The sequence below is a fragment of the Xiphophorus couchianus genome, chromosome 12 (genome assembly GCF_001444195.1).
Source record: "Xiphophorus couchianus chromosome 12, X_couchianus-1.0, whole genome shotgun sequence".
Classification (NCBI taxonomy): Eukaryota; Metazoa; Chordata; class Actinopteri; order Cyprinodontiformes; family Poeciliidae; genus Xiphophorus; species Xiphophorus couchianus.
This window is the reverse complement of record NC_040239.1, coordinates 21,264,233-21,290,363: the sequence shown is the minus strand read 5'-3', so window position 1 is coordinate 21,290,363 and position 26,131 is coordinate 21,264,233. Positions and strand designations below refer to the sequence as shown.

At 37.9% G+C, this 26,131-nt stretch overlaps 1 protein-coding gene and 1 long non-coding RNA gene across 18 annotated transcripts in view; one reads left to right on the top strand and one right to left on the bottom strand.

Moving 5' to 3' along the window:
- Nucleotides 1–26,131, top strand: part of trpm3 (transient receptor potential cation channel, subfamily M, member 3) — a 154,311-nt gene that overhangs the window by 62,646 nt on the left and 65,534 nt on the right. For all 17 annotated transcript variants that reach the window (XR_003597459.1, XM_028032752.1, XM_028032754.1 and 14 more), the window contains exons 2-6: nucleotides 8,269–8,348; nucleotides 9,571–9,772; nucleotides 10,868–11,081; nucleotides 12,464–12,588; nucleotides 14,738–14,909. Coding sequence is in view for 16 of the 17 variants with exons in the window: in XM_028032752.1 (XP_027888553.1) it covers nucleotides 8,269–8,348; nucleotides 9,571–9,772; nucleotides 10,868–11,081; nucleotides 12,464–12,588; nucleotides 14,738–14,909 (793 nt within the window). In the remaining variant the exon portion in view is untranslated. The remainder of the gene's footprint in view (nucleotides 1–8,268; nucleotides 8,349–9,570; nucleotides 9,773–10,867; nucleotides 11,082–12,463; nucleotides 12,589–14,737; nucleotides 14,910–26,131) is intronic.
- Nucleotides 14,667–19,763, bottom strand: LOC114154022 (uncharacterized). Its single transcript, XR_003597460.1, has 2 exons — nucleotides 19,703–19,763; nucleotides 14,667–14,890 (listed from the first exon to the last, which is right to left on the bottom strand). It is a non-coding gene; the product is annotated as an uncharacterized LOC114154022 (long non-coding RNA).

The following is a 26,131-nucleotide window of genomic DNA, read 5'->3' as shown; positions in this document are numbered from 1 at the left end:
ATGTGAACAAAAGTGTCTGTTTTTGAGATGAAAGAAAGGCAAAATTACCGTTTGTTGCCACCAAGTCATGTAGAATACATCTCTGAACAAACAACTCGATGCCCATGTCAGCTTTGAACAGGAAACTGAGGCTGCATTTAACACTGGCTTCTCAATACTTTAAATTGTTTATTTAAAGGCTTATTATCTGTTATCTGTAAAACCCAAACTGTTTTACAGATAACAATTTGGGTTTTATCTGTAAAAACAAAAATGTGTATCACCCCACAATTCTGTTGCAAAAAAAAATCTGCAATTAGTTTATTCTACCTCCGTCTCACACAAAGGAATACCTATACTGATGATGTAAAATATCAACTGAAACAAAGAAGCAAATGTGCATTTTTAACTGTATTCCTTCAGAGCCTTTTAAAATAAAACATGGCACTTGAGGCTAAACTTATTGACTAAAAGTTTGAAACCTAAAAATAAACTGAACCTGGCTGAGGCTGGTTTCGTCTCATCTAAGGAGGATTGAGTCATAAAATAATTCCAACTATTCCCTTGCTCTTTTTTTATTCAGCTCAAAGATGAGAGTCAAAGTGGAGAGAAATATGTCTTTTTCCAATTGTCATACAGTGAGAAGCCTGGTTCAGTCCGAACAGATCAAAACTGTTGGTTACGCACGGCTGTAAAAATAACTGCACTTGAGAAAATAGGAAACTATTTTTAACGTGTGCCATTTTCAGCAGATGCATGAGAAAAAGCCAGGCTTATTATTGTGCGTAATTAACAGACGTCCCCCACTGGTACATGACAAATTACTGGATTTAAATAATTGTTCAGTGTTTGCCTTTGGTGATTAGAAATGTTTGGGATTTTATTAACCTTTTCTTTATTTTTTATTTTTTTTTCATTGTACTAATTGGAGAACAACAAGCATGATGAAACTGCAAGCAATTGCCTCATGAGGCACAACTCAATTTCACAGGGTCTTATTCTCTTTGTCATCGGTACACTAGGGAATGTTCAAAAGTTGAATATTTTATTTAAAGGTAGAGGTGCAAGAAAGAAAAAAAAAAGATGATTTGCACTGGATTTTCTCATATGTTGACCAGAAAGAAAAGTGTTAAGCAGTGCTGGAGGAGGCAGTATTGGATTAAGGCTTTATCTTGATGGAACAGGAGAATCCACTGGAGAAAAGAATTGAAGGATCAGAGGTGTGAACTGAGGTTTCACTTTTGGTGTTTACAGTACACAGGCATATAGACATGGTCTGGACATTTGTGTGTAGACATAAATCCTTCTGTTCATGTTGACCAAGTTAAACACACACATACACACGGATCATATGTTTTGCTGTACTCGTGTTCTTTTCTTTGTTTCTCAATGTATACTCTGTACAAAGCTGAAACAGATGGAAACAGTCTGTGTGTGTTTTCAGAGAAAGAACATGCATGTGTGTTTTTGGCCCAAATACTGGCTACTTTCCAGGAAACTTTACCTTGTGTATTTAAGTGAGTGCAGGTCAGAAGGTGTTACCATTTCAGCTGCATAAATTATTTTTTCCCACCCCATACTACACTTACTCACAGTGACAGTGTTTCAAACAGTTCACAGCTGGCACCAATGAGTTTGCAGTCTATTCCAGTGCTCAGTTACAGTTCATTCCTGCCTCTTAATGTATTTGATCTTCTCAAGGCTATTAAATATAACTATATCAGCGTGGTTTCAGATCTTGTGCCTACTGTCCTTTGTACACTTGAAGTGGCTGCGGTGAGTGTGCTTCAGTCATCAATACTAAAGTGCTTCAAACAACTCAATCATTTTATGCCTTTCCAATTTTCTTTTCTTTATAAATAAATAAGTCACACATTTTCAATAGCATGCGTTGTGGTCAGAAGACAGAGAGGAAATTACTTCATCTGTTTTAACAATTTAGCAAATGAGAAATCTTAAGCCAATGTGCCCAAGTCCATTAGAACAGTGATGTTCAATACCAGTCCTTGAAGAGCAGTGTCCTGCATGTTTAAGACATGTCTCTCCTTCAACACAGCTAGTATAGACTGCTGAATGTTTTGCAGATAGTTGATAATGATTCATTTGTTTTAGATGTGCTGAACCGGATATGCATCAGAACATGCAGGACATCGTCTCTCGAGGACTGGAATCGAACAGCTGCAGACACCATGTCTGATGTCCAGCTTTTGACCTGACCTCACCAAACCGATACGAGATGATTAAGATTTATAACTGTGATGTACGAATATATTAAAACAGCTCCTTGACAGATCATTGGTCAACAGCCGATTTCATCTAGTTTTTATGTTCAGTTTTACAAACTATTATTTTCAATGACATTTGCCTAATGTTATCCACACCCCTGACAGATTTAGGTTCAACTTAATCTTCTAATCTTTTTGTCATGTTTCTTTTGATAGGAAGAATTATAAATTACCTGAGTCCAAACTTTAACCTGACATAAGATCTGTTGACTTAAGTCAACCCGGCCCCATACATAATAAATGGTCAAAATACCAGTGCATCAAGGGTTTTACTGATTTAATGCAAATTAAAATGTTTCTATTGATTATTTTTAGGGATATGATGATATATTTTTTCATTAAAAATATTTTAGCATTGTTTCATCTTGATGAAACATCTGTCTCTCTTCCATTTGGAAACAAGCTTCCTGAATAAAATTAATTTAAAATTGACAAATGTCTTCTGATGGATGAATAATTTGCAGCTTTACTGAACAACCTGTCAGCATTTTCCCATCAGCCGGCTATATCTTGCTTAATTTTGTTTTGTTTTTGCTCTGGAGTGACACAGAAAGTGAATGAAGCAGAATTATATCTTTTGCTTTTCTCATTTGCTTGCAGAACACTACATTGGGTTGTTTATGTGCATTACCTGAAAGATATGTGAAAAGGGAGCAAAATGTAATTTGGTGTCTCTTCCAATGTGTAAAGAAAAAAGTAACATTTGTTATTTTAAGCTATTTGACTGTTAAACAAATCTGCAGTAGTAGCATTAACAGCTTTGGTTTATCTCTGTGTGACAATTGTTTTTAGCACTTTTATTTGAAAAGTGGGGTTTATCATTGATCTGAGAAAACAACTTTTTACCTTTTTTCTTTGTCTTAGGCGTCAAAGGTTCTTTGGGATTGTACAAAATGGGGTGTTTAGAATTGGTGTGAGTTTGGGTTTATTTTCACATTTGTGCATATTATGGCATTTGCAAAGACAAGGTGTTATTTCCATGTCCTCAAGCACTGTATTTTGCTTAATTTAGCCCAGGTTGCAGTCTTTCTGTTTGGCTTCTTTGTAATTAAAACCGGCCATTTTTCTCCCCCCTAGATCTGTTAAACAGCTTGCAAATCACACTTTTAAGTAATAAAACTGCCAGTACAGGAGTAACTCTCATGAAGCAAGGTGTGGGTTTTGTATATGCATGTGTGAAAGTCATTCAGGGCAAAATAAGGGCAGTGAGCAGGCAAGACAAATGTCATGTTGCTCCTCCTAATGGGCTCTCTTGCCATTCAGAATCCCTCTTCTGGCGGAGATCTCTGACAGAAATGCAGTAAATCAAGATGATTCTCTCTCTCTGACCAGTTTTAATTTGAAGCCTAAACAGGTGAGGCACTGAAGAGAAACGAAGGGGACTCCTAATTCCCTTCACATACGGTTTCTGGAAATAACCGCAGAGTATTTAGTAGGGCTAGTTAACTATATGCTGTTAAATATGCAGATGTGGAAAGTATTTTAGTTAATTGCAGACAGAACATTTTAGGAAAATATAATTTTTAACATGAGAACATTTATTCAACCATGTTTTGAATGTAAATTAAGCTTCTTTAAATGTGTACTTTACCTTCCTAGGGCTCTAGAGACATTTTGACAATAACCCGTGAGTTTGAGTTTCTTTTAAGCCAGCGCACATTACACCGAATGTGATCACACCAAGAGCAGGATGACAAAAAAAAAAAAAAAAAATCAAACTCAAGATTATTTTGAGATTCTAACATCTCAGCAAAAGCCAATAGTGCTCTGTAGAAGTCAACTGTTTGTTTGGGAGTGATGCCGAAAGAAAAGAAAAAAACATTTGCTGTTTCATTACAAATTTGAGTTTGCTTAACTCTTAACTAATGTGTGCTATTCAGATGGGACTAACGTAAAGCCATCTGGCTATGAACATAATTAATTTGGAATAAAACAAAGAAATGTCCAAAATGTAAAATTTGACTTTTTGCAATTTTCTACAAAACGTGAGTACTGCAGTGAAAGATTTGAGTTTTGTTCTTTTTTTTATACATTTTTCCCAGAGGGACCAACACGTATCTTTGTCTGAATATAATGAGTCGGCAGAAATACAGCAGAAATTTTTTTTAATCAAAAAACCTAACATTGTTAAAATTTTGTGAGTTAGATTTTTCTTTTAATTCTTTTACCTGTTTGTGCATTAAAGTCAAAATAAAGTAGACGATGCGGAGATAGTTAAACACTAAAAGCACAAATACATCACAATGAAGACATGAGAACACACACACAAACACGCACACGCACAAATGCATATCCATTTTTTCTAGCACAGATTACACCCACAGTAGATTAGTAGCCTGTAGTCAGAGAGGTGTTGTGATCCAGTTTCCTCTGATAAAGTTTTCTCTTGTGGGTTGCTCACAGAATCTTTCAATTTATACTTTAGTCGACAATGGATATACAAAGAAAATTACAGCAGTGCAGTCCTTAATTAGACAGAGGTGAGTCAAGATAATTTACCACACAAGTTTCATACTCTTGCTACATTTTCTTGTGGTAAATTCCACTATCTTTGTTTTATTTCCTAAATCTTATTTTGTATTTCCTGTTTTCTTCAGCTTTCATTGAATTTAATGTATATTAAATGTATAGTAATTGTCTGAGATTTTCCTGTCTTAATATCACTGTCTAATGTACGATTCTTCACATAGTATAGTAGTAAAATAGTATAAAAACGGTACCTTTTTTTTGAATGATGCAGATGGCTCTTTCAGTAAAGTGTTAGATCATAAAGGTTAATGGATTTGAATTTTGTTCTAGAAAAAAAATATGACGTGACAGCTGAAAATGTAAATCTTTTGCTAGCCAACTGTGCTTTATGACTTTGTCAGATATTTAATTAAAGGAAGTTCAACACTGCTTCAAGCGACTGTGAACTCCTAACAGATTTTTATTTAAAAACAACTAACGCTCTCAGATTGGGTATTTCTTTTGATATTTGTAAAATCAATGTTAACATCAAAATACACCATAAACAGGAAACAATGTTTCTTCATTCCCTGATTGTATTTATCATTTTTGTGTTTTGTTGGGAATCGGGTAAGAAAGTTTATATGCTTTATGATGTGCCTTTATACAAGCCTGGTACCTCTATGACCATATCACACCCAAGCCATTCAAAGAGGATTTTTCTTTAAAAATGGAGAAGAAGCCAAAGGAGAGAGTGGAGACATTAGGATGTTGATTGGATTTTGTTCTCAATTCAGCTCCCTGCCAGTGCCAATAACAAAGAGAGGATACAATACCAGGGGAGGGGGTGGAGAGTGAACATGGAGGGTGGAGGTGGCGAATCTTGACTGTAATGGAGTCGAGACCCCTAACAGGCTGTCAGATGCTGGTTATTTGCTGCCGCAGTCACGCCTCACACTCAAGCACCCTGCACACATTTCCAAGAGTCAATCCAATATTTGGCTCGACAGCTGGCGTGTTTGTGTGTCTGATTGTGACCCAGTAATAAATATTAATTACACAATTGAGTGCAGGCCATGTGCCATTTCGCCGTTCTTTATCCAAGCTCATGAACAGCAATGAGGAGTGTAAGACAAGGAGTCATAAAATAGCACAGTTGAAGGTATTCCACCTTTGAAATTGACTTTGGTTGTTTATTGTTTTAGGGGTTTTCCATGGAAATAGAAGTTTATCCTACACCAATTTTATTTTACGCTATTGGCTCTACCGTCGGGCTAATCAGTGTTGATTATTTCGGAAACGTTGTCGAGAGGATCTATTTCATGACAGGAGATGCTGGCGGATGAATACGCTGTTATGGCATAGCAGAGAAAGAATTGGGCTGGGGGGGGTGTAGCAGTGGCCTGCTGAGTCATCTTTACCAGGCTAATCTGTTAAAGCAGCCCCCTCGGCCCCACAGAGTAATGGTTAATCGTTGGAAGTCTGGTGTTAGGGTAAGTGTGTAGGCCTGGCGTGGTTGTGGACAGTTGCGGTGGGTTTTGGGGTGCCTTAGAGTGACAGGTCAGTCAGGCGGATGAGGCGGGTGTTGTTGTAGTTGTGACAGTGAAGAAAGCCCAGAAAAAGCAGCTCCCAGCTTTGCTGACTGGGAGAAGAGCTCGGGCTGCTCTCCCACAGCAAACAGCAGAAAAACGACTTGTTCGTTTTTTAATCGTTGCTGTGTTTGGGTTTGTTTTACTTGCTGTCTGTCCTACTGTTTGTTCGTTTAACATCCTGGCTAAATATTAAATTGTAACATTTTATCTTTTTTTTTCTGGGCCTTCAACTCTTATTTTTTAGACCATTTCAAGCCAGAAAACTTTTTTTTTTCTCCAGAGGGCCAACTTGAATCAATTACAGCTAATGAAGGGTCAAACACCCAAATGTAATCAGGTCCACTGTTTTCTACGGGCGTCTGTCATACATAAAATCATGTCATCGATCATATCTATCAAATACAGTCAAAGATCCTGCTCTGTTCCACTTGGTTGGCAACCTATTTGTTGACGGTTGGTTGACTCCTTTCTGAGAAATACTGTTTTAGCAGTTTTGTTGGAAGACATCTTCTGGGCTTTTTTCCCTCCTTTACAGCTACAACAAGTTTGTAACAGTATGTTTGGTCAAGACACAATAACATTCCCTTGGCTTGTCGGACATAAACATCTCTGAACACACTGATATATTTTGTAAATGTCAGCTTTTAGCTTTTAGTTGTGTTTTTTTCCCTTTTTTGCCCCTTTCCTAAACATTTCATTTGTTTTCATTAGTTTTGCTTATGCCCCAACAATGTTTAAAATTTAAAGACAGATTGTGATGAAGAATGGATCAAAATCACCCCTAAGTGAATAGCTCCTGCATACTGGAGAAGTCTTCAAGTTATATTATAAAAATAGTTTCTACAAAGTGCTAAGTACATTTTAGTGTTTAATCGTTTTTCCACTTTATGAAATATAGCGTAATTTGTTGCATTTACTTAATTATATGTTAGAATATCTGGTGTGAATTTATTGTCAATAGTATCATTAGAAATGTATTAACTGAGAAATACGTGTAGTATGTATTTTCTCAGCTGCATGAATAAAATATAGATTTTTTAAAATTTTGGTTTAATGTTAATTGCACTTAAGGACATAACTGCCCAGTTGAGGTCTAGTGAATGTTGGTGATTTGTGCTTTTGTCTCCCTAAGGACTGACGGTGACCAACCCTATCATTACAGTTTCCACACTGAAATCACAGGATAAACATTGTAGTATATGAAGAAGTAGATGTCAAAGGGTTCATGTTCTGAGAACAGTGGGGTTAATTACATGTAAAATGGTTTGACAAATTTGTTTTTGGTTCTTCTTTAATTGATGGAATTACTAATGCATGCACTATATCCATTTCAACAACACAGTTATAAATTGGAGTTTTACTGTGGGCAGTGGCTGCACCTCTCTCTGGCTCTTCAGTGTCATTCCAATCATGTTGGGAACAGGATAATTGGTTTCTCACCTGCACCAGATGCAGCTGCAGGGTATCACAGTTTCACAAATGAACAATTTGACTGTGTCTGAAACTACAGTTTCTACATCTACTTGTTATTTATGAAGAAGTTGTGCAGAACACGCTGTGATTTCAAACATGCTCGACTGGCATGCAGGTTTCTAAGGAAGGAGAACTCTAACACTGAATGCCTTATTTCTCTCAGATTTTTGAAGCACTACATTTTTTCCAGTCTGAGCTATCTAAGTTACTGAAAAAATTGTGAGACTTCATTTTCAAATCGGTGTAAGACTGTGATTCTCTTGTACAGCAAAATGCCAGCTTCAAAATTCTTTGATATCCCCACATTTTTTTTCTTGCCTCATTACGTCAAATAATATTCTAGAAACAACTTTATTTCCCATTGCTCAGATCTGGAGTGATGCTAACATAATGTGTACCAGTTTTTACTGGGTTTCAGCTGCCTTTTCTCCATGCACAGGAAGCAGTTCTGCTTTTTAAACTGACTAAATGTTTTGTCTTTCCTCATGCAGGCACAAAAATCGTGGATAGAAAGGGCATTCAGCAAGAGAGAATGTGTTCATATCATAGTGAGTGCCAAAGACCCCCATAGGTGAGTGGAAATGTTTTAAAGATTAAAAAAGTGTCCGATGTGATTTTTCTTCAGTTGTTTAAGCTTCATAAAATTAAGTAAGGTGTAATTATCAATACCTCTTAACTTATTTGCTAAACTCAAACTACAAAAACTCAGTTTGATTAAATATTTGTTGAAGATTAAAATTGTGATCAATATTAATCACAATTATTGAAGGATAGCTCAGCATTATGCAGCTTTATCACTTCAGAGGATTTGTTTTTTTTATTCCGAAGGATGTTGTTTAAAATTCAGCTTTACTTGTAATATAAACGTTTACATTTTGCTTGGTCCAACAAATGTCTAAGATAAAAAAAAAAAAGCTTTTGAATTCACTGTGTATGATTGTGAGACTGCAGAAAGCAACATGGTTAGATCAGCACTTTAAGAGGATGTATCTTTATTTTTGCAAAAACAAACTCAGATGGTTTAGCTGATTTCATTTAAGCACCGTACAAACTCAAACATATGCAAGAAAAAACTCACGGCTTCTTGATAAACAACATTAGCATGGCTACACAAAATCAAGTGGATGCCGAGAGCAGTAGGAAGCTGGAGAAGCTGGAAAAAGATGTTTCTCATTACAAAATCAACTTTTTTTTGTCAGAAGCGTTGATACTTCATTTACACTTTTGACAAAGGGCGAAAAAGAAGCTTTGGTGAGAGATGATGGAGAAATGAATTGAAAATCAAAGCCTCCTGACTCTTCCTCCAAGCACTCTCTTTCTACCTTAATCACAATATCTTGAAAACTGCATTTAGCAGCTTCTGAATAAGTATTTCCTCATTTAGGAAGAGCACAATTCATGACCTTCATTCTGCCAAGTCTCGGTTTGCAGAAATGGAGAAGGAGACCAGAGAGACAGGAAAGCAGACGGGTGTTTTAAGAATAGGAAACAAAAAAAGGGACGGTGTCGGTGAGATGCTCCACAGGCCTGCAAATCCTTCATCTCTCCTCCATGAGAAGATAAAAGCGAGATGACAAGCTGCCACTTCAGCCTTGCCCACCTCTTACACACGCTTATGGAAGCGTTTCACACTCTTCTTCTCCATCACTTTCTCCCACGGTCTCCCTTCTCATTCTTACTGTTAGAGCCACTTTGCTTAGGGCTCACGAGTCGCAGCATTTCAATTATGTCAGGAAAAGGCCCGTGTAAGACAGCTGTCTTAACGTGGCTCTGACCTTTTCCTCCCCGTCCAGGTGCTGCTGCGGTCGTCTCATAGGTCAGCATGTGGGTTTGCCGCCAGGTATCTCATCCAGTCAAAATGACAAGGCAGAGCGTTTGGCCAAGAATGACAGCCTGTCAGAAAAATGGTCAATCAGCAAGCACACACAGCTCAGCCCCACCGATGCCTTCGGCACCATCGAGTTCCAGGGAGGAGGACACTCCAACAAAGCCATGGTGAGTTGCTTCAGTGTTGACAGTTGTATTTTATTGGTGTAGCTGGATGATATGTAACAAAACCTCCAGTATTAAAATCTCATAATATTGTTCGTCTTAAGAAAGTCTTTCTCAAGCAGCATGACTTTAACTGGCTAAATAAGCTATGGAAAGCACGGTTTTCTGCTCAGGGCAACACACTGCATGGGGCTACACAAAAAATAATCGAATAAATCAATAAAACATTTGCCTATTGGTTCAAAATGGCTTATTTGTATGTCCAGTCAATGAAAATGGGTCACCCAGTGTTTTGTACACTGCAAACGCCAAAAGTAAATATTTCTACTGCTGGATTCAATTCAAAATTACAGAACTACTTTGGTGTTTTGGAGAAACCACAACTACATTGGACTGTCTCTTGTTTACAATCATTCATATACATATACATAGAGGTTTAGCCTTCAACTGGATTATTCTCCACTGAACAGTAATAAATAAGTAAACTGCAGGAAGCCATTCAGCCTGCTTAACCTGATTACGAGTTATACCAGGTTGAGTGCTGGGAACAGACAATAGTCTTTAAAAATGCCAGCGGTTCTGTATTGTTAGTTGAGGTAGTGATGGAATAAACAGAATATAAAAAGAAAAGAATCTACAGTATTTATATTCTGTATAAAAACAGAATATAAATAGACTCTCAGTTGGCAGCACAGGCAAAGAGAAGAAAATGTTAGAAGTGTGGGTATGTGAAATAAATTTTCTTGGAAAGAAGTCACATAAAGGCTTAGATAAACATAGATAAACATTTTTCAGATTGTTTAGCCAATTAATATTTTTTCATATTGGTTAAAATGCAAAGCAAAACAAATTATGTAAGAACTCAAAAGACGTTCTTACGTATAAATTTTCATCCATTAAACAGAACGCCTTTTTCGACATGCTTTCCTCAATATCAGCCTTCCCAGTGCCACTGGTTGCACTAAATAGATATCGTATATTTATTTTAATTTACACCTTTGCGGTTCTAACAAAAATATATGGACATTTCCTGGAGTGTCAGTACTCATACAAAGCACTTTCTCTGCTTACACCATGCTTATCTTGCTATGTTCACAGTATGTGCGAGTGTCTTATGACACTAAGCCTGACTTGCTGCTCCACCTGATGACCAAGGAGTGGCAGCTGGAGCTTCCTAAGCTGCTCATCTCAGTCCATGGAGGCCTACAGAACTTCGAGTTACAGCCTAAGCTCAAGCAGGTCTTTGGCAAAGGGCTCATCAAGGCAGCCATGACGACAGGGGCCTGGATATTTACAGGAGGAGTTAACACAGGTAAAACAAAAAGGAGATAGAAATGTAAATATTGAACATTTGTAAGGTGAAGTGAAATTCCTTTTTGTGTTTATAACACATCTAGAGTTTAACTCGATAAATGAAATGATGAACTCTTCATATTGAATTTCGCTTGCTCTGTGCAGCCAAATTCTCATTTTACAAATGAAGTGGGCACTTCTAGCAGGAGCATGATGAGTGTGTGGAACTGTTTCACATGAATGATTAGCTATTAAAGAGCTCTTTGTCAAGCCGATATGGGCTCTCAGGATGATGAACCGCTGGATCCCTGTCATAGCGCTCGGTGGGTGGTTGGCAGATTCTGCTCACTCAACTTAAATTACACACACTTAAAGTAGCACCAGACATATGAAGTGAGGTCAATGACTTATTAGAGGACACTGAATTTAATTAATGTCAGGCAACCTGAAAGGCCTCATTTTAAGCATTAAAGTCATAAATCCATGCACTATGTCATGAAAAACAAATAATAGGCCATGTGGTTTCAGGGAAACAGATGAAGTAATTGTTTAAAATGATACAGTCAACATTTTAACAATGTCCAGTGTACAGCAAGGTTAAGTTGCTGAATTCCTCTGGAGAACAAAAACATGTTTTAGTCCTTTCAATTATTGTTGTATCTAAGTGTCTAACCAGAAGTTTTATTTCCGGTCATGTAGCTTTAATAAATTAGATAACAACTGAAAATGTTTGTCAATTACGTTACAAAGAAAATCACCTTTTTTCCACTTGAACTTTGAAATTTGAGGTAGTATTGTCATTACATTTGAGAAATATTTTAATTCACCCTTACCTCACTTAGTGTTCGATATAACCCCAGCTTCTGTTCTTTGCTTTTAAAGCACAAGAATGTGTATTTTTAGCACATAAAGATTTATTTTAGTGGAGTCAAAGAAAAAATAAACAGCAGGGGTTGTAATCTTTAATAACTCAGATGAAAACAGGCAAACGGGAAATAGAACAATATCGAGTGATGGAGGATGCCCACACTTGAATACAAAAAGGAAAAGAAAGTGAGATTTAGTGACAGAATGGGTACAGAAGCAAGAGAGAGGCTTGAATAATGGATGGATGGCTGGATTGGATGGACAGTGGGTGGAGGTAGAGAAAGAATGAATGTCAGCTGGAGAAATGTGATAAGATGGCCTCCAGGTCTGAAAGCTTCTCCCCTGAGGACGACACCTACATGCTTGAAGAAGTGTGTGTGTGGCCCTGTGTGGGTGTCTATTCACATGTTTCCTTGACTCCTAATAGATGCTGTCGAAATATCACAACAGAGTGCATGACTGCGGCATTGAGCTGTTAATTGATTGTGACAAAACATGTCTTTTTTTGTCTCTCTCTGGATCTCTCAAACGCAGGGGTGATCCGCCATGTGGGGGACGCACTGAAAGACCACGCCTCCAAATCAAGGGGCAAAATCTGCACCATTGGAATAGCTCCATGGGGCATCGTAGAAAATCAGGAGGACCTTGTTGGCAAAGATGTAAGTCTCAGCCAGACTTAACATTCAGTAGGAAGTTGCATTCTTTAGCATTTGTGTAGCTAGATGTTCAGACTGCCACACGCCAATCAACATGTCACAAAACACTTTTTAAAAGATAATATTTTTTGTGATTAGCTCCTATTAGACGCTGTGCCTATCAGACCTTTGCCCCAGGGTTTAGCTCATTAACCAAGCTGCAGAGTTAGGCAGTCCGATCTCCGTTAAACACTCCTTCACGGGGAGTCACAGAGCTGGCAGATCCTAATAAGACCGTGGAGCTCATGCTGACTTCTTGAAATTTCTGGGATTCGCGGTTTGTGGTTTGGCTAAGATTTCATCAGAATGTGCCACACTCTGTCCTGCTAACAAGTCAAGCAGAACCAATTAATGTCAGTGGCTGAAATAGGATGATCGAATGCTGAGGGACTTATTTTCTCACTTGATTAGTCTTAACTGTGCGCCTAATGATGAGATGAGTTTACCTCATATTGTTAGGCACGCTCCAGTTCACCGTGCTCCAGCTCCAGCAAGAAACTCTTGGTCATTTATAAATATCAGTCCAGTTTTCTGTGCTATTCATTCTTGTCATAGTTGCATTAAATAAATATGTGGTGTAAAATAAGTGATCGTATGAACTCATCAGGCTCTGCTTTGGATTTTTAATCTCACAAGTGTAAAAAGGAGTTGGGTTCTAGGAAATAATATGAAAAGCTAGCAGAGGATACGCCTCTGGAGGATTGAAAGGAGTCACTTGAAGTGGTTCAGGTATCTGATCAGGTTGCTTCCTGGTTTCTTCCTTTAGGAGATTTTACAAACACATCCCACAGTCAAAGGACCCTGGGGCAAACCCAGAACTCTGTAGAGGGTCTCTGGAATAAGTTGTAGAGAGTTTAAAGGAGAGGGTTGTTATAGCGCTGCAATCTGATCATGAAAAATAGGCAATGGATGGATCTATCCATCCAGCCAACCACCAGGCTAGCTAGCTTCAGAAATATCTGTCATGAGTTCACAGTAAACATTTGTATTTAGTGTGTAGTTTTAAAAACTGGAATTTTGAATCTACCAAAAGCAATCATTTTTGGCATTAAAAATGCATAGGAACCCTGACGAATGTCTGTAAAGCTTTTAAGTGTAGAGCTCAAACAATGCTACTGAATGTTAAAGTAAAAATATTTTAGAGAAAAAAAATTATTGGAGATTATTTTCACTCATATTTATACAGGTAAATCTCAGTGAGACATGAAGTCTGTTTAGACTTATATAGGAAGTCAAAATCTCTGGTTGTAAGGCAATAACTGGTTAACAGTGATCTGCAAGAGTTCTTAAAGTTCCCCTGAAAGAGAGACAACCAGGAGGATGAGGAAGAACAGAGTGTGGATGGGGCAGCACAGGAAAAAAAGCAAACGGGTCCAGTTGGTATTTATCAAGAAAGGACGATAAGAGAGTGTTTGAAGCATGGATCCTCCCATGCGTCTAAGCCCCAACATGGAGGTTGATGGTCACATGTTCTTCTCGTCTGCTGACACTTGCAATACTAATAACATAAAAAAGAGTGAACCCATTTGCAGTGCATCTTTGATCAAAATTCTTCAAAATAACTCCTTTGGATGTGTTGAAAGCATGTCTTGTTAAACCTCACATGTTGTGCCTCATTATCCATGCCCTGTGGGACATTTTGTCTCGCGAGATTTGTTTGATCGTGAATCCACCAGTCTCTCTTAGCTTTAAGTTGGTATAACATGGCAAGGATGTTTAGGTGCAATCAAAAAGCTGAGCTTAAAGTTTCAAAACACTTGGAAAATACTTCCAAGTAATTGCTTGTGTAGATGACAGAAAGATTCTTACTGACATTAATAGGATAAGTTGAGCAAAATTAAAGTGTTCCATTAAAACAATGCGATTTCTTCAACAGAAAATCTTCTTTCGTTTCCTTTTAAATTTTGACTGTAGTGTTAACTGGAATCGGTTACTTCATCTTATTTTGTTGACGTTAAAAAAAAAGCGCTTCACCATTCACAGTTCCTCTTGCTGTTTTAACAGCAACTTGCCCGATTTTTCCACATAAACAGACCTCTTTGCCAGGTTAACACTTTTCACTTTGTGTGTTTATTCTTCTCTCTCACTCTCTCTGACTTCCCTCTTTGGCAAGGTGGTGCGTCCGTACCAAACCATGTCCAACCCCATGAGCAAGCTGACGGTCCTCAACAGTCTCCACTCCCACTTCATCCTGGCAGACAATGGCACAACAGGAAAGTACGGAGCTGAAGTCAAACTGCGACGCCAGCTGGAGAAACACATCTCCCTGCAGAAGATCAACACACGTGAGTGGCCTTTAACATATCTGAAAGGGCTACCACAGACTATGTGTTCGCTCAACTACGGGCCATGTTTTCAAAATAACTATCATAATGAAGCTTTAGTTCTTAGGTTATGATGAATAATACTTGTCATATAACTGGGTTGTCTTTTTTATAGCAACAGTCTAAGATTACCCTCACCCATTTTCTCCAGAACTCATGCTGTCAGTTTATATTTAGACACCAGAAAAGAAAAAAAAAAACTTTATTAACCTTTGAAACCTTAAGCGCTCCCTGATTGGGATTGTTTTTTAATTTCTGACAGATCAGATGGACTTAATCTTTAAATAAATATGCTCGATAACTACAGCACATAGAAATATGAAAATTTAAAATCTATAAGTATTAGTTGGACTTGAATGTGCATATCACTTGGGGCGGAAATAGTTTAAACGGTTTTTGATTTTAGTGAATTAAATTTTATTTTATTTTATTAGTTTCAATTCAGTTGAAACAAAATAATGATTCAGTATGTAAAAGACACACAACCTTTTTTACATGAAGAGCAGCTGCATCTCCATTCAGCAGCTCTTGCTGCAAAATTGCCTGATTATTATATAAGATAAATCTCCAGTTTTAGGTTAGATTATCATACCAAATTAACAGTTGTGCATTTGCTAAATATTAGAATAATGAGCAAGATATTTCTCTTCAAATTCAAAAGTTTACATTTTTTAGTATATGGTACTATCACCTCTAAACTGTGAGATTTGGGTCAAGCATATTGGGTGTCCTAAAACCTCCTGACAGAACTGGTGTAACTGATTCAGGTTTATGGGCCATCTTGCTCACATTCACCCACTTTTACAGCTTTGCTAACAAATTTTCTAAGGGACTGAGATGCAGAGTTTGTGATGGCCATCCCAAAACATTGACTTTGTTGTCCTTAAGCCACTTTCTAACTGTTTTGGTGGTATTCTTGGGGTCATCGTCTATTTGAAAGACCCATTTGTGCCTAAGTTTTAGTGTCATAAAACTTTGTATCAACATTTCCACTTAATGTTCTTTTCTGCTGATGCCTTTTATTTTGTGAAGTACACCAGATGCTCCATCAGCGAAAAAGCCTCACAACATGAGGCTGTCAGCCACATTCCTTCTTTCCCCTTCAAAATAAATGATGCTATTATGCTTTAGGTGGCTTATGCTACAGGCCACCATATCTCTAAAACATTAACATTGTCTGAGTGCATTTTCATTCAACTTTATTCTGGCTTTTAAAATCTCTTTTTCAGTAAACGCTTCTTCTGTTTCAATTCTGAACCCGAGAGAAAAAATAAAATGTTCTGATGGTCTGCTGTGACCAACTGGGACTTATGAGGACAGAAATTGAAAAGAGAGAAGGGAAAAGAGAGGAAAAGAGGAAAAGAAAATGGAAAAGAGAGAAGCACCAATCAAGCAGTACCTTTTTATGGGGGGAAACAAATAAGTCCACCAGTCCACCATCCGGCGTCTCAGGAGGGGGAAGCAGTACAGCACCAACACTGTTTATAGTGGGGATGGTGTGCTGCTGACCTCAACTCGGGATGTTGCGGGCCGGTGGGCAGAATACTTCGTAGACCTCCTCAATCCCACCAACATGCCTTCCACTGAGGAAGCTGAGCCTGGGGACTCTGGGTTGGGCTATCCAATCGCTGGGGACGAGGTTGTCTAGGTGGTTAAAAATCTCCTCGGTGGGTGGACGAGATCCGCCCGGAGTTCCTTAAAGCTCTGGATGTTGTAGGGTTGTGTTGGCTGACCCGACTCTCCAGTATTGCATGTACATCGGGGTCAGTTCCCCTGGATTGGCAGACTGGGGTGGTGGTCCCCCTGTTCAAAAAGGGGGACCGGAGGGTGTGCTCCACTCTTAAGCCTCCCTGGCAAGGTTTATTCAGGGGTCCTGGAGAGGAGGGTCCGTCGGATAGTCGAACCTCGGATTCAGGAAGAGCAGTGTGGTTTTCGTCCTGGTCGTGGAACACTGGACCAGCTCTACACCCTCAGCAGGGTCCTGGAGGGTGCGTGGGACTTCGCCCAACTGGTCTACATGTGTTTTGTGGACTTGGAGAAGGCGTTCAACCGTGTCCCTCGGGGAGCCCTGTGGGGGATTCTCCGGGAGTATGGGGTACCAGGCCCTTTGATACGGGTTGTCAGGTCCCTGTATGACCGGAGTCAGAGTCTGGTCCGCATTGCCGGCAGTAAGCCAGACTCGTTTCCGGTGAGAGTTGGACTCCGCCAGGGCTGCCCTTTGTCACCGATTCTGTTCATTACTTTTATGGACAGAATTTCTAGACACAGCCAAGGCGTTGAGGGGATCCATTTTGGTGGCCTTAGGATCGCGTCTCTGCTTTTTGCGGATGATGTGGTCCTATTGGCTTCATCAAGTTGTGATCTGCAGCTCTCGCTGGAGCGGTTCGCAGCCGAGTGTGAAGCGGCCGGGATGAGGATCAGAGCCTCCAAATCCGAGGCCATGGTCTTGAGCCGGAAAAGGGTAGAGTCCCTTCTCCGGGTCGGGGGGGGGAGTTGTCCTGCCCCAAGTGGAGGAGTTCAAGTATCTCGGGATCTTGCTCACGAATGAGGGAAGAAGGGAACGGGAGATCGACAGGCGGATTGGCGCAGGGTTTGCCGTGAAACGGGCGCTGTACCGGTCTGTCGTGGTGAAGAGAGAGCTGAGTCAAAAAGCGAAGCTCTCGATTTACTGGTCGATCTACGTTCCCACCCTCATCTATGGTTATGAGCTTTGGGTCATGACCGAAATAACAAGATCGCGGATACAAGCGACCGAAATGGGTTTTCTCCGTAGGGTGTCTGGGCTCTCCCTTAGAGATAGGATGAGAAACTTGGTCATCCGGGGAAGACCCAGGACACGCTGGAGGGACTGTGTTTCTCGGTTGGCATGGGAAAGCCTTGGGATTCCCCCGGAAGAGCTGGAACAAGTGGCTGGGGAGAGGGAAGTGTGGGCCTTCCTTCTTAAGTTGCTACCCCCGCGACCCGACCCCGGACAAAGCGGAAGAAAATGGATAGATGGATGGACAAATGATAAGCAGAGATAATGGCAGTAGTGGCTCCATAAGTGAAGAGCTTCTCAAAAATGTATTTTTCTGAACACTTTGGACTGTTCTTCACCAAAAGAACAACAGAAAAACTAGGCTGTTTGTATTCTTCTGTCTTTCTCCCCTTTTCTCACATGACACAAACAAGAATCCACAGTGAAGCAGCACCTAAGCAGGATTCTTGGCGTGAACCAAATTATAACTAAATAAACATCTTTACAGTCATGTTTTATTTGTTATAATAGCTTTTCTCTGAACACAGGCAGCTCATGCCATATCCCTTTGGGTGTGGTGAAGAAACAAAAGCACTTCACTTGACGTCACTGCTTATTTAAGAGCTGCAGAAAGCTCCCAGAATGTCAGGAAGCAAGTTCAAGTGAAATGCCATTATCAAAATTGTCAGAACCATTTTTTGTTCACTGCCAGAATATTTGCTGATGTTTGGTGATACTGACATTGTAAGGCTATGCTGAATCAAACTGCACTTAAGCTCTGAGGACTCAGGAAAACGGTCTGGAGTTGAGAAATTCTGCAGATGTACTTTGTTTTTGCTTTTTTTCCTCTGCCAATCATGTGGCCTGTGGACTTCCCTTTGTCATCCTATGCCTGGAGTCATGTCAATGGGGCTGGGAAGGCAAAGGGATGCCCAGATGTCATGGAAGCATCAGAGTTTTGCCTCCTGTTTTATCTTCAGCCTTGCGTTAAATTCAGTATAAATAATTGTGGAATTCTACAAAGATGAAGGACAATAAATCTGCTGTTTCTTTGTATGTGCATATCACAGAGGAATCACTCTCAACCTTCAAGAGTACCCTTCAACTAAGCAGTGTGAAAATATAGTGCATGATCAATTTTGGTGATTTTCTTCTCATCAGATGGAGATGAAGAGGAAGTGTTAGCAGTTGAAATAGGTCTAGCACTATATTTTAAATACTTTTATTTTCAGTTTTTTTTCATTATTTCATAGTCACTTGTGTGCCAGAGCACAACCTCATCACTGTTTTTTTTTTTGTTGAAGAACCTATCAAATTACCAACTTTGCTAAAAGTATTCATGCCTCTTAAACACCTACATATTTTGTCTCAAACTTGAGATGTTTTGGGGATTTTATGTGATAGAGCAACACAAAGTATGGTATAAATGTAAAGTTGAAAAAGAAGAAAATATGCTTTTCAAAACTCTAAAAATATATATATTTAAAAATATATGTTCACTCGAGTCAATATTTTGTGTAAGCATATTTTGGTGTGTGATGGGGGTGCAATGGAGGTGCAATTCCAGCTGCAAGTCTCTTTGTGTCTCTTCTAGCAGATTTGCATATCCATAGAATGGAAATGTTGCCCATTCCTCACAAAATAGTTCAAGTTCAGTCAGATTGGATGGAGAGTATCCAGGAATATCGTTTCTCTTGTCTTGCCACACATACTCAGTGCCATAGTACCTCTGGCTGAATGTTTATTATTGTCATCTCCTGGGAGTTGAACTTTTTATCCAGTCTTAGATCTCTTACAAAACATCTTTTTGAATTGCTTCACTCATCTCTCCATCAATTCTGATTGTTACTTTTTTTTTGTCATAGGTGGTGAATATATTATAAAACAGACATTCAACATAAAAGTAAAAATCTGATTTATACTACGTGGCAGTTTGTTACCAGAACAAAAAGCTCATCTCTTAACACCAAATTAATTATTGTTCATAAAACATAAGCTCTTTTGAAACACTGCTTACCTGCTTAGACACAAGAAATTTACAGTTGGTAAATTTTGCAAAAGTGAAAATAAGATAAGATGTGGCACTTGGTTACCAGAAAACACACTCATCTCCTAGCAACAGATTAACAACAAATATTGTTATTGTTCAAAAACATACGATTTCTTCTGCTCTTTTGAAAAACTACTTGTCTTACACTACTTACTACTTAACAAGAATTGTGCAGTTGGAGAAAAGTGAAAATATTTTTTTTGTCATTGGTCGTAGATAAAACTGACATTCAACACAAAAGTAAAAATTTTATTTATACTTTGTGGCAGTTCATTACCAGAAAAAAACTCTCTTCTCTTAACACCAAATTAATAACAAGTTATATTGTTTATAAAACATTATGTCTTTTGAAATATTGCTCATCTGCTTGGACACAAGTAATTTACAGTTGGTAAATTTCGCAAAAGTGATGTTTTTTTATTTACCTTTTGCCATTGGTGGTGAATATATTATAAAACAGACATTCAACACAAAGTAAAACTTTGATTTATACTTTGTGGCCGTTTGTAGAAAAAAACACTCATCTCCTAACGCCAAATTAACAATTAGTAATATTATTGTTTATAAAATATAAGATAAGCTCTTTTGAAATACTGCTAATCTGCATGGATACAAGTAATTTACAGTTGGTAAATTTTGCAAAAGTGAAAATCTGATGTTTACTTCAGGGCACTTGGTTACCAGAAAAACGCGCTCGTCTCTTAGCAACAGATTAACAGCAAATATTGTTATTGTTCAAAAAACATAAGATTTCTTCTGCTCTTTTGAAATACTACTTATCTTACACTACTTACTACTTAATAAGAATTGTGCAGTTAGTGAATTTTTCAGAAAAGTAAAAAAAAAATGTTTTTTTTCTTTTATTGGTGGTAAATATAAAATGGACATTTAATACAAAAGTAAAAATCTGATTTATACCTCGTGGAAGTTCGTTACCAGAAAAAAAAGCTAATCTCTTAACACCAAATTAATTGTTGTTTATAAGACATAAGCTCTTTTGAAATACACAACTGCTTAGACACAAGAAATTTACAGTTGGTAAATTTTGCAGAAGTAAAAATCAGATGTTTACTTCGTGGCACTTGGTTACCAGAAAACACGCTCACCTCTTAGCAACAGATTAACAGCAAATATTGTTATTGTAGAATTGTGCAGTAGGAAAATTATTATTATTTTCTTTTTTGTCATTGGGGGTAAATAAATTAAAGCATACATACTTGTCTGTAGTAAGTTTTCCACCAAGCTGGCGTGTCTGTAGTTGTGACTGGAAGCTCTGCCCTCCTCTGTAGGAACTGAGCGTTCCGCCATTTCTGTAGTTCTCTACATCTCTGCTCTCCTCAGTGTTCTGTCGCTATGGTAACTAATCCTCTCTGAAAACTGTCATGTGTGAGTGAGACACAGTGGGGGAGACAAAATTTTATCTAACTGACCACAAAACTGTCAGAATTCGTTTTGATCTTAATTTGGCTCGTTTCTTCGCTAATTACGTCGCCATGGTTACTTGAAATGCCAACAGAAGTAATAGCCCGCATCCATGTTTTGATATATATTGTGGGGGTGCACGCAGCGGTATAATGCCTTGCTTTGCAAATGCAATGCTCTCCTATGCTTTGCTATGGCAGAGCCCAATGAGAATAAATTACAGGTAGATTCAGCAGTGATTAGGTGACTTCTGAAGGCAGTTTCATACAGTACATTTTATTTTGGGTACTATAGTAAAGGGAGATGAATAAATTCACAAACACTTTTTAGGTTTTATTAGTAAAATGTGTAAATAAAAATCAGGTATAATCTTAATTCTTTTTCAAAATTAAGATTATACCTAATCTTATCAAAATTATGTGGAATGTTGTTTTGGCCAAATAAAATCCCACTAAAATACACCGAGGTTTTTGTTTGAAGTAATCAGGACAAATATTAAGGGTTTGCAATGCAATGTGTATAAGATATTAAGACATGAAAATGCAATTTTGAGTTACTTTACATGCAAAAAAAAAACACAAAAAAAAACGCATACCAATTCAGTATTTCTTCAAGCTTTGGGGGCTAAATTTTGGAAAAATTTAGTTTCTGGTTTAAAACATTGGTTTAAAAGTCTATGTGTCATACTGCAAATTACTGTGCATGTTATTTTCCCCTGACTGCTGTGTCTTGTGCAGACAAGGGTCATTTCTTGATTTGATTACCTGTGCATGGCTAGCTGTTGACTGCATGAATTTTCCTCACACCAATTCCTCCCGCCGGATCCAAGTTTTGGCCTGAGGTGCTGTCACAAAACGAGGCACAAAGAAAAGTGAAGAGGGGAAAAGGTGCCTCAGTTAGTCGAGCATGGATTTTTGCAGACCACTTGAACTACAAGCTCTTTCTTTCTGATCATAACCGGCAGACAGACATGAGATAAAATGAGTGAGGTGTTTAAATATTTTCCTGCAATGTTTTGTTTCTTGCCAATCCTGCTTCTAATCCTGCTACAACTGTGTGTGATTTTCCATGAAATAGCCATTAAGATAAATGGGGTTCTCAACACAACGACCTTTAAATACAGTATAAGAATCAGCCATCTGGAACACACATGAGTGTTTTTGTCTGTTGATTAGCAGAAATAAAAATAAAACTGCAAATGTTTTAGAGTTACTTCAGGTCATGATCATTTTATTTACTTTGACACTTTATGGGATATTTTAAAAGATAATGAGCGTTGCTCAGTTCCCAGTAAAGTTTTAAAAGCATAGATGGCACATGTCCAATGTCACTGGAGCCCAACGTTGAAGTTCCTGAACATTTCAGCACTACATTTGGAAACTGAGTTTGTTTTGTCTCTGCACACTTTCCATACTACCAGAAAGTGAATGAAAATACCAAAGGGACAGCTCAGATGGAGTGTAAATAAATAAACGTCTTACGACAGAAAACTTTGAAAGATTGGTGAATGGAACCAGTAAATGAGTTATGTAGCTTGATAAAACCTGTATAGACAAGCGAGCCTGCATGCAGCTTAGTTGCTTTTATAAGTGTTGTGTAAAGAGTAGACACTACTTTGGACATTTTTCAAGTCATACAAATATTTGTTCAAAATGCACATAGTCCAAGTTCAGTTGCCAGAATGATCAGTGTTTTTGGTTTGGAATAAATTATACTGTCTGTCTGTGACAGACTGGCGATCTGTCCAGGGTGTACACCGCCTCTTGCCCGAAACGTTCACTGGAGATGGGCACCAGCACCCCTCCTGACCCCACTAGGGACAAGGGTGTACAGAAAATGGATGGATAAATTATACTTCTACATTTTCAAATATTTATCAGTCACATGATGCATTCTGCTGACTCTGTAATTGAGTAATTAATTTAAAGGGGAGTGATCCAAATAATAGCAGTGTGAACTTTTATCATTGAGATCATTCATTCTGAGAAACATGCAGTGTTAAACTGTCGACCTGAAGTTAGGGACCAAGGCTCTCCTCGTCCCTTGGTTAGGGAAAAGTCAATCATTTGAGTTTCTCTCTTAGACCGCAACCCCCTTCCTCCATTATTATTATTATTATTATTATTATTATTATTATTATTATTATAGTCACAGTTCTGCTTACCAAGTCACAGTTCATGCTGCTTATAGTGCATCGGAGTCACACAGTTTTAAAGAACTGTTTTTAGAGTAAACAGCTGATTAGAAAGGACAAATTATGAAGAATTGCAAAACATGTTGGCTGCTCGGCGAAATTGATTTCAGATGTCTTAGAAAGGAGACCAAAAATATAAAGAGGGGGGGAAAAAAACAAACTAATGTCAATCATGGAAGAATGGTTATAATGCATATACAATAATCAGCTTACCTGTCAGGGCTGTAACAAGTATGTGAAGCCAAGCTATTGTCATAAAGTTGGTAAGTAAGTTAGTGAAAGTTTATGTGACTTGTTCTCACAGATGGATGTCACAAACTATTGAACAAAAAGGGTAACTCGACAAAATCCACAACAATGTACATTAAAGAAAACAAAGCATAATACAATCTTGATTTCATTTTATAAAAGCTCAAGTGTAACTCAAAACCTCTTGGAAGCTGTTTAATAGTATCCACAGAGTCCAAACTCTTTTGGGCAATAGGTGAAGATGTAGAGATGGAATGAGATAAAGAGGTTTCTGTTAGCCAAATAAGACTTTGAGAGGCCTTAAGAGACATTGAGCAACATTTTGTAACCTAACCGATAAAAGCAAGTTTGTTCTGTTTGGGTTTGTGGGCCTCAGGCAGCTTGTCAGACAACCCCCAAAACCTAAAACAAGCTCGGTGGTCCAGTGCTAGAAAAGCTGGAAGTAAATGAAGCAAGCAGACTTTTTGAATACTCGGTTTTTCTTTCTGCAGATTGATCACAAATTGAAACATTTTTCTTGATCTTTTGATTTGTAATGGGATGCTTCACGTGAAAATGCACATTTTTAAAAGCATTTGAGTGCTTTATCCACTGTTTTTAAACACAAAAGTATTATTTAGAATAGAACTGTGTCATATGTTTTGTCAAATATACAAAATTATGAGGTACTTCACGTACGAAACATAGGAAAGCATAAAATCCCTTCTATCTTTGGGACGGTTCTCTCAACACCAACAGCACAGATTTAATGATAAGTTATGGCCACTGCACTTTAATCAATTGCATGTTTCACAGAAGCAAGGGGAAAAAAAGAGTTAGATGTCTTAGAAGATTTATAAAGTAAAGGCTGAGAATTTAATGTGCAAACTAAAAGCAGAAGACAGTCGGTGAAATAATTCATTACCTTGGGATGTTACTACTAAAAATATAAAAAGTAAAAATGAGAAGGAGCAGAGGTGCAATAAAACAAACTTCATGCATGAATGTTTTCTTATTATCACTGTTAAGTGAACAAAAATTATTTAATTTTTCTTTCATTTTTTGTTATTGTTTTTACATGATTACACAAGCTAAAACGTATTGATTTGTAGCCATTATAATAAAGCCTTTGAGAAACAACAATTCACTGCGAGGAAATCATCTCCATGCAATTTTACCAAAATTATGCTTAATAGTGAAACCGTGGCATATTAATGTGTGATTGTGTGCATACTTGCGGGCATTTGCATGTGTGAACAGCAGTGTAACCTTCACTGGTCCTCCTTCCTGTGGCTGGACTTTCATTAATCACAGGGTAGGTAAAAAGAAGTAGATAAAGTAATTGAATCTAGAAGCCATAAGGCCCTGTGTTGTAGATTAGCCATGATATGTTGACCTTCGCTGCGGGACAGCTTTTATACAAGGTAAGCTTTTCTACATGAGAAGTCAAAAAGGTTGTAACACTCTTGCATTCAAGCACAATAAATGTCTGGATAAAATGTGGTTTTCTCAGACGTTTGCACTAATATCTGCTCTTTGTTGTGAAGTACGTTCCTTCAATGTTCAGAGTAGGTCAGAATTTTGAAATGGAAAAGGAAGGAAATGTGGTTTGTGAAATATTACAAACTAAAAAGTTCAGCTTGTATTTATATTCAGGCCAAATGAATTAATATTTTGTAGAACCACATTTGACTGCAAAACATTTTGGAAGATGCTTCTTCCAGCTTCAAACATGTAATGGAATGGAAATTGTGTCTATTCTTTTTTGCACAAGGTCAGAATTTTGACTGGGACATTCTAACAAGTGAATATGTTTTTTCTCAGACAAAAAAATAATTGCAACATTAAAACTATTAGTTAAATAATTAGTTAAGATTGACTCACATTTTCCTGACACGTTCCTTTCCTTACCATGCCCCATTTGTCTTCGGAAGTTACAACATTTCAGCCACAACAGATACAAGAGCTGCTTAATGGAGCACATGGCTAATCGTTGTCATGCTGACAGATTTTCCTAACTGAGTAATGGTTCTCTGCAACTCTTCTAGAGAAACAATGAAACTTTCTAGCTATGTCTTTGATTAATGGTTTCTTTGCCTGGCTCTAGTGTGTAGTTTGACAGTCAAGTCTTGGTAAGTTTTGGCTTGTGCCGTTGATTGAACAGTGCTCTATGAGATGTTAAAAGCGTGAAATATTGATATCTAATCTAGCACTGCTTTGAACCTCTCTGCACCTGCATCCCTGGTCTCCCTGATGTGTTCCTGGGTCTTCATGTTGCTGTTTGTTCACTAATATTCTCTAAAAACTTCTTAGGTCTGCACAGAAAATCTGTACTGTTTACAGATGTAATGTGGAAGGTGGCTGGAATGGATTTGATTAGAGTTTTAGAGTAAAGATCAAAATTATAATGAATGAAATAAATTAAACAAATTTTTTCATCCAGTTATGCACTACTGTGTACCTTTTTTACAAGGTTATTATTCAAATGTTTAAATGTTAACTAAAATTTAGCTCAAGTTTTTATTTTTAATAAATATTAGTTTATCACAGTA